General features: G+C 33.6%; 1 protein-coding gene and 1 long non-coding RNA gene across 2 annotated transcripts; one reads left to right on the top strand and one right to left on the bottom strand.

The window, feature by feature from the left end:
* Positions 1 to 526: 526 nt before the first annotated feature.
* LOC130510468 (uncharacterized) lies at positions 527 to 2,019 on the top strand. The gene has a single exon (XM_057006802.1). The coding sequence runs from the start codon at positions 529 to 531 to the stop codon at positions 1,822 to 1,824; it is 1,296 nt and encodes a 431-aa protein (XP_056862782.1). The 5' UTR covers positions 527 to 528; the 3' UTR covers positions 1,825 to 2,019.
* A 6,358-nt stretch (positions 2,020 to 8,377) lies between these two features.
* Positions 8,378 to 9,530, bottom strand: LOC130511124 (uncharacterized). Its single transcript, XR_008944876.1, has 2 exons — positions 9,120 to 9,530; positions 8,378 to 9,003 (listed from the first exon to the last, which is right to left on the bottom strand). It is a non-coding gene; the product is annotated as an uncharacterized LOC130511124 (long non-coding RNA).
* Between the last annotated feature and the right edge of the window lie 3,530 nt (positions 9,531 to 13,060).

Consider the following 13,060-nt stretch of genomic DNA (forward strand, 5'->3'; position numbering starts at 1 on the left):
CCACTCTTGAGCTAGCTTTTGGGTGTGAGTTAGGCCCATCACTAATATGGTATCAGAGCCCATGGTGAAAGCCCAGCAGATGATTTCCCATATAAATAGTTGTCTACCTATGTAGACTATAAAAATGGTCCATCTTGCTGTGGTATGTCCGAGATGTTGGGTTTGGGCTGTTTCCGTTGGACCGTTTCCCACCCACATCTCGAGAGGGGCTATTAGTTGTCCCACATCGGACACATATGTGATCCTTGGGCAATATATATGTGTATGGGCAATCCTCCACTCTTGAGCTAGCTTTTGGGTGTGAGTTAGGCCCATCACTAATATGGTAAAATCATCTGCTACATAGGTAGACAACTATTTATATGGGAAATCATTTGCTGGGCTTTTTACCATGGGCTCTGATACCATATTAGTGATGGGCCTAACTCACACCCAAAAGCTAGCTCAAGAGTGGAGGATTGCCCATACACATATATATTGCCCAAAGATCACATATGTGTCCGATGTGGGACAACTAATAGAAGAGGAATGAGTTTCCTCTTCGTCTTCTTCCCTGGCCACAACAACAACGACTCTCCTTCTCCGTCAACGGCAACGGCAACGACTCTCTTCCGCTCCAGATCTTCCCGTCTCCTCCTCTCCAAAGCCCAATCCACAATCTCAATCTGCATCCTCCTCCTCCTCCTCACCCTCTTCCTCTTCACTCTCTCAACCTTCGAACCTTCCTCCTCCGTCTTCCCCACCGTCTCTCCCCGTCGATTCCTCCTCTCCCGCGACGTCGCCGGAGCTCGCCGTCCCCTCAACCACCGCTTCGCTCTCCAGGGGATGGGCGCTCTGTTCATGAGAGGAACCAAGAGCATGCACGACCTGATCGTCGCTCATATCGCTTCCGATACGACGGAGCGAGATCTCCGCCTCTTCGTCCGGTTGCTTCACCGCTCCGGAGCCACTTCCCGATCCGACGTCGTTTTGCTATTCAGTAATAATTCTCAGAGATTCAACCGTTTGATCGAAGAAGAGAACAACTCGTTCTCGAAACTCGTTAATCTGTACCGGAACTCGAATCAAACCGACTCGGTTTGGTCCCGGTTTACGAGGAACCAATCGAAGAAGGACGCGTCTGAGCCTATCTGGGGGAAGAAGACACACCGAGCTAATAATAACGAGACCGAGTCAAACGAGTTGACTCACGGCTCGGTCGTGGGCTTCGACGTGGCCGAGCTGGACCCGGAAAACTCGCTATCGGGCTTCATGGACCACGACGTCCCGATTGCCTTGAGGAGATGGGCCTGTTACCCAATGCTTCTCGGACGAGTCAGACGCGACTTCAAGCACGTGATGCTCGTCAACGCGAAGACCTCACTGTTCCTCGGCGACCCGTTTACCCGGGTTCGTAACCGGAGCCCCGAGTCAGTCCTCTTCTTCAAACACGGTAATAACAAGATTAACCCGGCGGTTATCATCGGTGGAGCGAAAGGGATCAGGAGGCTATCGAGCGCCATGCACACCGAGATCGCGAGAGCGACGATGCAGCAGCAGCAGCGCAAGAGAAAAAGCTCGGTGTCGGAATCGGGAGTGCTGAGTCAGCTCGTTGGGAATGTTCATATGACGAAGGGCTTTGAGGTGGTTGGTCCGAGTGAGGTGATTGCGGAAGCGAGCTCGCTCGCTGAGCTGAGGACGAGAAACTCTGCGGCGGCTTTGTCGTTGAATAAGAGTAATGATATAGTACAACGCGGTAATAGTAATCATTTGGACATTACGGCGACTATTATGAAACGTGTTTGTTCGTCTGAGTTGGATGCTTATGTTTATAGTTACTGTTAGTTAGCATTGATTATTATTATATTTTTTTGGTAATTTTAAAAAGAGTAAACATAAAACAAAAATAGGGGGATTTTTGGTTATTCAATTAATAGATTTTTGTATATATCTGACAGTTGTTATCTTCTTAGATTTTATATTTGGATGTTTATTTAGGTCCACGTTCTGTATTCGTTTTGGACCAAATAAAATTATTATTGTACCACTTTCATTATTATATATATATATGTTAAGAACAATATAAAGGATATATTCGTATCTATTTTTTGTCCAGGATATATACATATCTCTTATATCTACCTCTAGTGAGAATTATCTTTGTTAATGGCATGCATGAATAAAGATTACTGACTTACTGTTAACCTGATACGACTTAATGTTGTTAGAAGCTTCTAATTAGAGATTATCTTCTCAAAAGATATATTTTTGAAAAACAGTCGCTATATTATTATTATTCTTTTTGCGCAACTCGCTATATTAACTTATATACTTTGTTTTATGTGAACTTCCTTCACCAATAAGAATTGTATAATAAGATTTTTCAAAAATGACATAATCTTTTGTAAAAGGTTGAAAACTTGTATAAAAGTTAGAATCGATTCTTATACTTATTTATTCTTTTAGATAGTGCTCTACAGTGTTAATTTTTTACCTAATTAGAAACCGGAGATAATACATGCATAATAGTGAAGATTAAAAGAACATTTTAAGGAGAACTTTAAATGACTTTTTTAATATCATAATTAAAAAGTTAATTATTAATTAAGTAGCATGTGTTTATTTGGTCTTTTGAGCTGGTTAAAGTCAATTGGTCCACCACTTTTACTTTTGTCCAACACTGAAACTTTTTGGAAAACGTCTTTGCTTCTTCAATTATTGAAATTATTATTTTAACAATCACAATAACGCCATCACGAGATTCATGGTTGGAATCGGATTCTATCAATATCTTGCCCTCAATAGGGTGACATAGCGCGCACACACACACAAACGCTCAAATCTATTCACTTGATTCGGTTGAAAACCTTTTTTTTATCTCCACTCATTACAGTCTGGCTACCATGCTATGATAATCTTTTAGTACATTAGTGATATAATTATGTACTACAATGGTCAAAACTTTGCTCAATTGATTTAATTCTGAAAAATAAACCGTTTAGTTGAATTATTAATTTTTCTGTGTTTATTATTAACTTTGTTAATATGGTGTAAAACTCCATTGAATGTTTTATTATTTATATAGTTATATTAAGTTTGTAACTTCATATTGTGTCACAGCAACATTATTATATTATACATATCGATAATTGTTTAGTATATAGATGAAGTAATTATAATTAGTTATTTAATATAATAGATAAATATAATATTAGTAAAATAAAATTCGTTTTTAATTATATATAAAAAATCATTAAAAGTAATATCAATATTAAAACTCTAATTTTTAATGTGATGAGCCATGACCCATTCCTACTAAAATTTAAAAGAGTACTAGTATATTATATATATTTTTTTTGTAACTAGTATATTATATATATGCATGCAATATTTTGCGCGTTATACAATATATATCAAAGATAGTGAGAGGATGGTAGAATCTCTGTATTCTCTCTATTGATGAGAGAGAAAGTGAGATTCGCGGTGGTCCTCTCTCTTCTTCTTCTCCCTTCTTTTGATCCTGATGTTGACTCTGTTCCGGTATCGCATCATAGTTTGGTGGATGTTTGGTTTTGACTCTGGGGCCGTACCGTCTCCGTTGGCGGTGGTCGCCGGCTTTGTTCGCGGGAGTGAAGGTTTCCCAAGCTTCGCGTCTCCGGCGGTTTTGTTTCTCCCAAGGTGGTAATCACGGGACCTATGGCTGTTAAATCTCCGGCGGTTTGGAACAGTTATCGAAATCGTCGATTCATTGATCGGCGGGTGGAAAGTGTTTTAGCAGAAGAGTGGTTTGTGATGTGGTGATTCCGGGATGAGATCTCGTTCGACGATTGAAGCTCTCCGGTGAAGGTTTCGATGATTAGGTGGGTGCGGTGATTTGTCGACGGTGTGCTCCGACGAAACATCAGTCGTTTCGTTTTTCTTCGGCGAAAATCTCGACTCAGGATAACAATGTGGTGAATGGCTGACGCGTGACTCGTGCAAACGGTGGGTTTGGCGCGTGGATGGTCAGGAGAAGAAACCAAGACGCGTGGCAGTGAAGCGACGCGTGGTTTAATGTTTGGGCTTTAGGCCCGTTTTAGATTGCCCTTCATGTTGGGCTTGGGTTTGGTTGTAATCGGGTTGGAATGGCCTTTTGTTTTGGTTGGGTTGGGTTCCTTAGTGGGCCTTGACCTTTTATGAAAATACTATAGTGGGAGGAAAAAAAAGTATGCATGCAATGTTTGTTTATTCTATAGTATGCTTTAACGTAGAATATTGGAGTATGCAGACTACGGAAGATTACAAGAAACTTGAATTTCCAATTGTTTGTTGGTATATATAAGAAACAATCATTATTTCCTTTCAGTTTCATAGTAACTTCTTAAATCGTACAAGCAAAAGTATTTGTTATTGTCAGCATAAAAAGAGTAAGCTGGACAAAAAGGAACCGACACTCTTATCTAGTTATCTTCCTTACACGTGTTGTTATTTCATCAGTAATGGACCTTCTAGTGTAGACAGAGAGTTCGTGCAAGACTATTTACATGTGGGCTGCTTATTTGGCTGACTCAGATGTCGCCAATTCGAAGATTTTTAGTTATTTGTTATTATTTCGGATTTTTAGATCAAATGAAAAAAAAATCTGACCAAAAAAGGTCAATGGTAAATTAATAACCACTCTTATAATTTTTTTCAGCTCAATAACTTACAAGTTCAGCAAACGGTTTTTCTTTTACCAATTTAGTTTTATTGTTTTATAAAGAAAACAATTTGGTTAAACATAAATGAAGGTTAATGCGATTCTTACGAAGTTTAGATTTTCAATTCGCGTAGGAACGTCACAAACATACGTAGGTTGTGTTTGTGTAGGTGACAACCAAATTCTTCTTTTCCAACGGCGTGTCTCATTTGTTACAAGAATTAAACACTACACTGCAAGTTTCATGAGTTTACAAGTAGACGTTGATAAAAATAAAAACTCAAATAGAAACAATTACACCCATAGTCAGTTTTCATGTTTTTATAACATAATAGGTCAGTTTACACTCCCAAGACACTTCTTCTTAATTTTCTTATGTTCTCATTACGTTTACTAGTTGAAATCAAATGACTACTAGTGGACCATGTTTTCTCTTTCATTATCTTCTTTTTTCCCATGTCTTTCTCTCATCTTTCCTTTTTTTTTATTCTCTATTCTTTTAGAAAATTCAAATCTGATTTTTAAATTTCTTTTCTCAAATTTTTTTTTATGAAATCTTTTTCTCCATCACTCGATCTATCTTTTGAGATCTGTGAAGGTGCATCTCCGATGTTGGTGTACACCTTATTTAATGTACACATGTTATTTTGTGTACGCTTTTGACATATACACGTGTACATTCAAAATAAACTAATATATGTGAATAAGTTATACACATAAGATAAACTGGTGGTTACTTGTTAAAAAAAATATCAAACTACATATAGTTACATGTACATATATATACTGCTATACGACTTGACTGTGTACATAATGTGAGGTGTACATGTGTAGACGTAAGTGAATCAAAAGAATGAGGTGTACATGTGTACACGAAGGTGTACACACTCATATTTCTCTTTCTTCTTCAAATTATTTTGTGAAATTGATCTTGTTTCTTCGGAACTTTTTTTGAAAAAAACATGTATCAAAATTTTCTTATCTTCGTTTCAAGAAGAATGGTATGATAGATATTGGATCTCCTCACCACGAAGGAAGACTAGATGGTGACTCAGTTGGATCTCCTTATCCAAGAAATGCACCAATGATCTCCTTATCTCAATCGGTTCCAAGTGTTCTTATCTTCATTTCATGAAGATACTAGAGTAACTTGGTGGTGACTCAGTCGGATCTCCTTATTCAAGAAGGAAGAGTTTAAGGCAAGGAATGCACCAAGAATGTTTCTCGTGTACATGTAACAGACTCCAGTGTACATGTGGACATCTAACTCTAATGTACATGTGGATATTGAATCTTGGTGTACATGTGGATAGTGTACTCCAGTGCTTTAAGATGAATTGTGTTGTACATGCATATACTTTGATACATGTATAGCTTCATACATGTAAATACCTTGATACATTGATAGCTTGATACATGTATAAACAAAGACTTCTCAAATTACAAAGAATCTTCTACACAAAATTTTCATTCACCACAAACATTGATGCATTGTTCATATTTCACATACAACTAATATTCTTTTGATTCACTTACGTGTACACATGTACACCTCACATTGTGTACACATATAAGTCGTATAGCAGTATATATGTGTACATGTAACTATCATTTAACATTATATATGTCAAACGTTTGCGAGTGAAAACTATGTGTACACTTTGAATAGTCGGTTCTTTGTCAAAATCATCAAATATCATAATTTAGTGTACGAGTGAATCAATGTACATGTCCTTTTCTGTAAAACATTGTACATGTGGACAATGATTTTTTTTGTGTACACGATGATATTTAACCATTCAAATGTTAAAAATTGCAAATGTATTAACACATACCGTTCAAATATTTAAACTTACCACTTATGTAACAAATCTAGCAGGTATACATGTGAATCATTGCATATTTACATTGTTTTAATAATAGACATATGTACATATGTAAATATGCACACATGTACACAAGAAATCGATGTACACATAATTGTACTAAGTGGAATTTTTCGTAATTTTATCATCTTGTTCCTAAACCAATTAGGGTTTTCTGCAATTTCTCTGTACAGCCGCCAACCATTATTTTCACCTTATTCATCAGTTTTGTTTTCATTTTCCATGTTTATTATATCTCAACCTTATAGAAATTTAGATTGAACCTCTATTTCAAATTTCTAAATCCAGAAAGTTATCATTTTTTTTATTCTCCAGATTCAATAGTCGAATTGAACCAAAACACCATAGTCGGCAAACTCCCAACGACTCCAGATGACCACGACGACGAAGATAAGCGCAACAGAATGATCCGGAAGTGATTCGTCGACGACGACTGAAGCAGCAACAAGAAGATCTCGAGTTCAATTTCTGGATCTCAAAATTTTCATTTATTATGGCTTCATATGAGACTTCAAATAAGAATAGAGAGTGGTGGTTTGGTGCCGTGAAAAAAGTCTAATTTGGTGACTATTGAAAAAAATGCTAAACAAAATTGAGAAAAAATTATGAGAAGGAAAGAGAAGAGAAATAAAGATGAAATGATGAATGAGCCCACTTAGTTAGAAAAAAAGAGAATAAGTTAGAAGAAGAGAAGTAAAGTTAGAATAAAGTGTCTAAAGAGCCATAACTGCTCTAGAGTATAATGAATAACTCAAAACTGCTCTAGAATGAAAATAACTCATCAAAATAATCAAATAATGTAAAATAGAAATTAAAGAATTCATTAATCACAACCAGATAACTACCCTGACCCACAAGAAAAAAAAACACCGATCAATGATTACAATAACACATCACTATGGTAAGAGTATGAAGAATCAAACCAACCCGCCATGAAGGAACATTTTTTTCTGAAAAACCAAAACAATAAGAAAAAACCCAGAAGGAAATTTTTTTCTCAAGAAGCACAATGGAAATCGCTTCTTTGTTCTTACTATATCTGAATTGCTGGATCACCATGTTTGTCATTTTTGGGCTGTTATCAGGTCATTTCTTCTTCTCACCGGTGAGATTCTTCTCACTAGTGAGAACTTGTGAGAGCAGCCAAAACTGTTTCCTTCTATGACTTTTGACTTGTCAATCCTGGTTTTCGTGGACGTGTGTATATATATATATATATATTTTTTTTTTGAATTATACAGAGTTATTGTGGCCTACATAAGTAGTCCATGTTAGTCCTGTGTTACTACGTGTTGGTCTTGTGTTTCTAGCGATGCCGAAATGTTAATTTTTCAGTGGCAAGGACTCGAATCCTGGTGGCTTCATCATATCGGGCTTTTTGCCTTCAAATTAATCACCACCAGACCACAAACCCTGGTTTTGTGGACGTATATTTAATGATGGTGAAGAATTGAACGCGGCTAAAGAATTCAGTTCTTTTTGTCTTGGAACACCTTGATTTCCATTTGAGTCTCGGTTTTGCAGTTAAAGCATTGAGAGTCTCAGTCAACAGATCGACGAGATGGGATGCTAGAAGCTATGATTCGCTAAATATATCAAAGTTACAAACAGAGATAGAAATAAAACTTTAGTTGTGCTTTGTAAAGAAAAAATTGGCTCCAATAGACAAACAAAGAAGAACTCAGAAAAACTTTGCTAAGCAATTTTAGTCTCTATCTCAAGGAACACCTAACTTATGAAGATGTTGACTGATTTTAACGTGTCGAAGGCCTGTAATCACGATCAGTTTCACCTTTTTATATACGTTAGTGACTAAGTGTTACAGTAAATCGTATGAATCAATGTAGAATGAATTACTCTATTCAATGTAGAATACAAAGAATCGACCTCACCAAAGCCAATAGTGTACAAGTAGAAACAACTCTAGAACTTTGAAAGGATAAATCCCAATGTACACAGAGAAAGATGAAGAAGAAACAACACACACACACAGACTTTTCTGAATGAATAGAAATGATCTTCTCTTCTTCCTTTTATTCTCGCCTCTGCTTCTCCTCTGTTTCTCTTTGTAAAAAACTCCTAACAACTTCGCAACTGCTCATTAAACGTCTGAAACACGTCCTCTTCGACTAAATGAAACTCTCCACCTCTCAAGTATACGTGTACATTCATTTCCTAAAGCACTAGGATCCTCCTCTCTATCATACATTCGGCAGAGCTTTGCTCGAGAAGAAACAACAATTATTATAAATAAATTGAGGGAACTCACCATCATCAGACTCGGACACAAGTGAGAAACAAGTGTTGCTCATCTGAACACATATAGGATGAATCACAGTCTTCACCTTGAAGCTTCCTCCTTAGTGCTTTCGATAAATCTATAACAACCCACCAAGTGTACCGATAACCTATTTGGGGAAGTCAGTGAGGGTTCACATGTGAAAATTTAGAATCCATGCTCTGCAGAGGCAGCATGGGGTCCACGAGACGCATTGTTACACAATCGTCATCAATCAATCTCGATCGATTTACAAAAACACACCCCTAAAAATCAAAATAGGAAAATCTAGGGTTACCTATGTTCTCTTCATCTTGTGCTCCACAGCTGTAGATACGTCGACGAGCGGTGAAACAAACGGATTCTCTGTATCTTATGCACGACTTAGTGGAATCCACTGCAAGGCTATAGATCCTTTTTGAACCACCAATCCTAACATCATCATCTTCCCTTGACCTCAACACAATATAAAGAGATCCAGTTGAATGAAATCGATGAAGAAAAAATCTAGTTTCAAAATCGAGGAGGAGTAAGAGATGGTTGGTATCAGAGAACAGAACCGTGACGAAGAGTTTCTGATGAGAGGAGAGAGAGCGGAGAAGGGAAATTGCGACTGTTGACGACAAATATGGTTTTGAGTTGGGCTGTTTTTCAGCACAGTGAAAACATGAATCATCTATCGGTTTTCTTCTTCAACCTCTTTCGTGGAGAAAATATATGTACGAGTGAAACACGAGGAGATTATGATTTAAAAACAAAGAGGGAATTAACCACAACGGTAATATTTTGTCTTACGTGTAATTACACGGTCATATCTTGTAAAAAAACATATTAGACCGCTAACTTCTAACGGACCACAAAAATTATATATGGACAAGATGCTTTAGTTTGGTTTGTTTTCAACATACTAAAAATTATCTCCTAGATTTTTTTTTAAAATAAAAATATTTTATTAGTAATTAATAACTTTAGTAAAATCCAAAATTTATGAAAGCTTAAAACATTTGTATTGTTAAAATACTTTTATTTTTGAAAATTAGTTTTTGAAATATTTAGTCTAAGTGAAAATTTTACAATACGAAAAAACATATTAAACTTCTACACTTCTAATGGACCACAGAAAATTCTATGGACAAGATGCTTTATCTTGGTTTGTTTTCAACATACTGAAATTTATCACCTAGATTTTTTTTTCAAAATAAAAATATTTTTTAGTAATTAATAGCTTTAATAAAATCCAAAATGTGTAACCTAAAACATTGTGTATGGTTAATACTTTTATTTGTGAAAATTAGTCTTTGAAAATTTTAGTCTACGTGAAAAATTAACAATACGAAAAACATACACCTCTAACGACCACAAAATATTCTATGAACGTGATGCTATAGCTTGGTTTGTTTTCAACATACCGAAATTTATTCCTAGACATTTTTTTAAAAATAAAATATTTTGTTTAATAATTAATAGTAAAATCCAAAATGTGTAAGATTAAAACATTTTATATGGTTAATACCTTTATTTGTGAAAATTATTTTTTTGAAAAATTTAGTCTAAGTAAAAAATATACAATACCAAAACTATATTAAAACTCTACACCATTAACGGACCAAATAAAATTCTATGGACAAAATGCTTTAGCTTGGTTTGTTTTTAAAATATCACCTAGAATTTTTTCAAAATAAAAATATTTTGTTTAGTAAGTAGTAGCTTTAGTAAAATCCAAAATGTGTAAGCTTAAAACATTTTATATGGTTAATACCTTTATTTATGAAAATTAGTCTTTGAAAAATTTAATCTAAGTGAAAAATTTACGATATGAAAAACATATTACACCTCTACACCTCTTACCGACCAAAGAAAATTATTTAGATATGATGCTTTAGCTTGGTTTGTTTACAACATACTTAAATTTATCTTCTAGATTGTTTTTCAAAATAAAAATATTTTGTCTCGTAATAATCCAAAGTTTGTAAACTTAAAACATTTTATATGGTTAATACCTTTATTTGTGAAAAATAGTTTTTGAAAAATTTAGTCTAAGTGAAATATTTTAAAATACGAAAAAAATTTAAACCTCTAAACCTCTAACGGACCACGTCGAATTATATGGACATACTGTTTTAGCTTGGTTTGTTTTCAACATACTGAAATTTATCACCTAGACCTTTTTTCAAATTATTTTGTTTAGTAATTAATAGCTTTAGTAAAATCTAAAATGTGTAATTATAAAACAATTTTATGGTTAATACTTTTATTTGTGAAAAACATTTCTATGGATTGATGCTTCAGCTTGGTTTGTTTTCAACATTTTATATGGTTAATACCTTTATTTGTGAAAATTAGTCTTTAAAAAATTTAATCTAAGTGAAAATTTACAATACGAAAAACATATAAAATCCAAAATGTGTAAGCTTAAAACATTTTGAATGGTTAATACCTTTATTTGTTACAATTAGTCATTGAAAAATTTAGCCTAAGTGAAAAATTTACAATACGAAAATAAATATTAAACATCTACACCTTTAAGGGACCACAAAAAAATTCTATGGATAGAATGCTTTTGCTTGATTTGTTTTCACCATTTTGTATGGTTAATACCTTTATTTGTGAAAATTAGTCTTTAAAATATTTAGTTTAAGTGAAAAATTTACAATAAAAAAACATATTAAACCTTTGCACCTCTAACGGACCACTGAAAATTCTATGGACATGATGCTTTAGCTTGGTTTGTTGTCAACATACTGAAATTTACCACCTAGAATTTTTTCAAAATAAAATTATTTTCTTTAGTAATTAATAGCTGTAGTAAAATCTAAAATGTGCAAGTTTAAAACAATTTGTATGGTTAATACCTTTATTTGTGAAAATTAATCTTTGAAAATTTTAGTATTAGTGAAAATTTTGCAATACGAAAAAACATATTAAACCTCTACACCTCTAACTAACCATAGAAAATTCTATGGAAAGGATATTTTTAGCTTGGTTTGTTTTCAACATACTGAAATTTATCACCTAGACTTTTTAAAAATTAAAATATTTTTTTTGTAATTAATATCTTTAGTAAAATCCAAAATTTGTAAGCTTAAAACATTTTGTATGGTTAATACCTTTATTTGTGAAAATTAGCCTTTGAAATTTTTTGTCTAAGTGAAAATTTTACAATACGAAAAAACATATTAAACCTCTACACCTCTAACAAAACATAGAAAATTCTATGGACATGATGCTTTAGTTTGATTTGTTTTCAACATTTTGTATGGTTATTTCTATGGACAGTATGCTTTAGCTTAGTTTGTTTTCAACATTTTGTATGGTTAATACCTTTATTTATGAAAATTTGTCTTTGAAAAATTTAGTCTAAATGAAAAATTTACAATACGAAAAACATATTAGACCTCTACACCCTTAACAAGTCACAAAAAAATCTGTTGATATGATACTTTAACTTGTTTTTTTCAACATAATGAAATTTATCACCTAGACTTTTCTCAAAATAAAAGTATTTTGTTTAGTAATTAATAGCTTTAGTAAAATCCAAAAGATGTAAAACTTAAAACATTTTAAATGGTTAATACCTTTATTTGTCAAAATTATTATAAAAAATTCACTCGTATGAACTCGTATTATCATCTAGTATATATATATATATATATAGAGAGATAAATGGCCTAGAACGACACATCTATAAATGTCTCTACATACCCATAAATAAGTAAAAGAAATTAGAGCCAAGTTTGGTTAATGACTAGTTTTATAAATTCCGCTTAACTTTCTTTGGTGATAAATCTAGTAAATGTGATATGCAAGAAGTTTATTTTAGATCTCATTAATAATGAGCAAATCATCAACTAAGTTGGCAAGTGAGTATAAATCATAAGTATCAAATTGATTTACCTACTTAAAGAAACAAATGGGGACACGCTAAATTCCCTTATACACTCTCCATATCAAATTTAGAGGTGTTTAAATTTTTTTTTTTTTGTTTTATAATAAGTAATAATTTCACTATTCGACCAAATTTAATGTCATTTAAAATTTGTAACCAATTATAAAATACTATATTTTTTATTGGTTGAATTTGTTTTATTTAATGCTATTTTATGTAAGCAAAATAAATTACATAAAAAATTGTATTTTTTAATTTCGTGCAAAAACTTTAAAATCCGCTTAGAATGATACAGAGAAAATATTAATTTTAAATTTCATATTTTAGACAAGAGTAAACTAATTGAATGCTTA

Source organism: Raphanus sativus, chromosome 4, assembly GCF_000801105.2.
Source record: "Raphanus sativus cultivar WK10039 chromosome 4, ASM80110v3, whole genome shotgun sequence".
Lineage (NCBI taxonomy): Eukaryota > Viridiplantae > Streptophyta > Magnoliopsida > Brassicales > Brassicaceae > Raphanus > Raphanus sativus.

Bases quoted from the DNA above. Each gene is read 5' to 3' on its own strand.
- LOC130510468 (XM_057006802.1), top strand. From the start codon at position 529: ATGAGTTTCCTCTTCGTCTTCTTCCCTGGCCACAACAACAACGACTCT.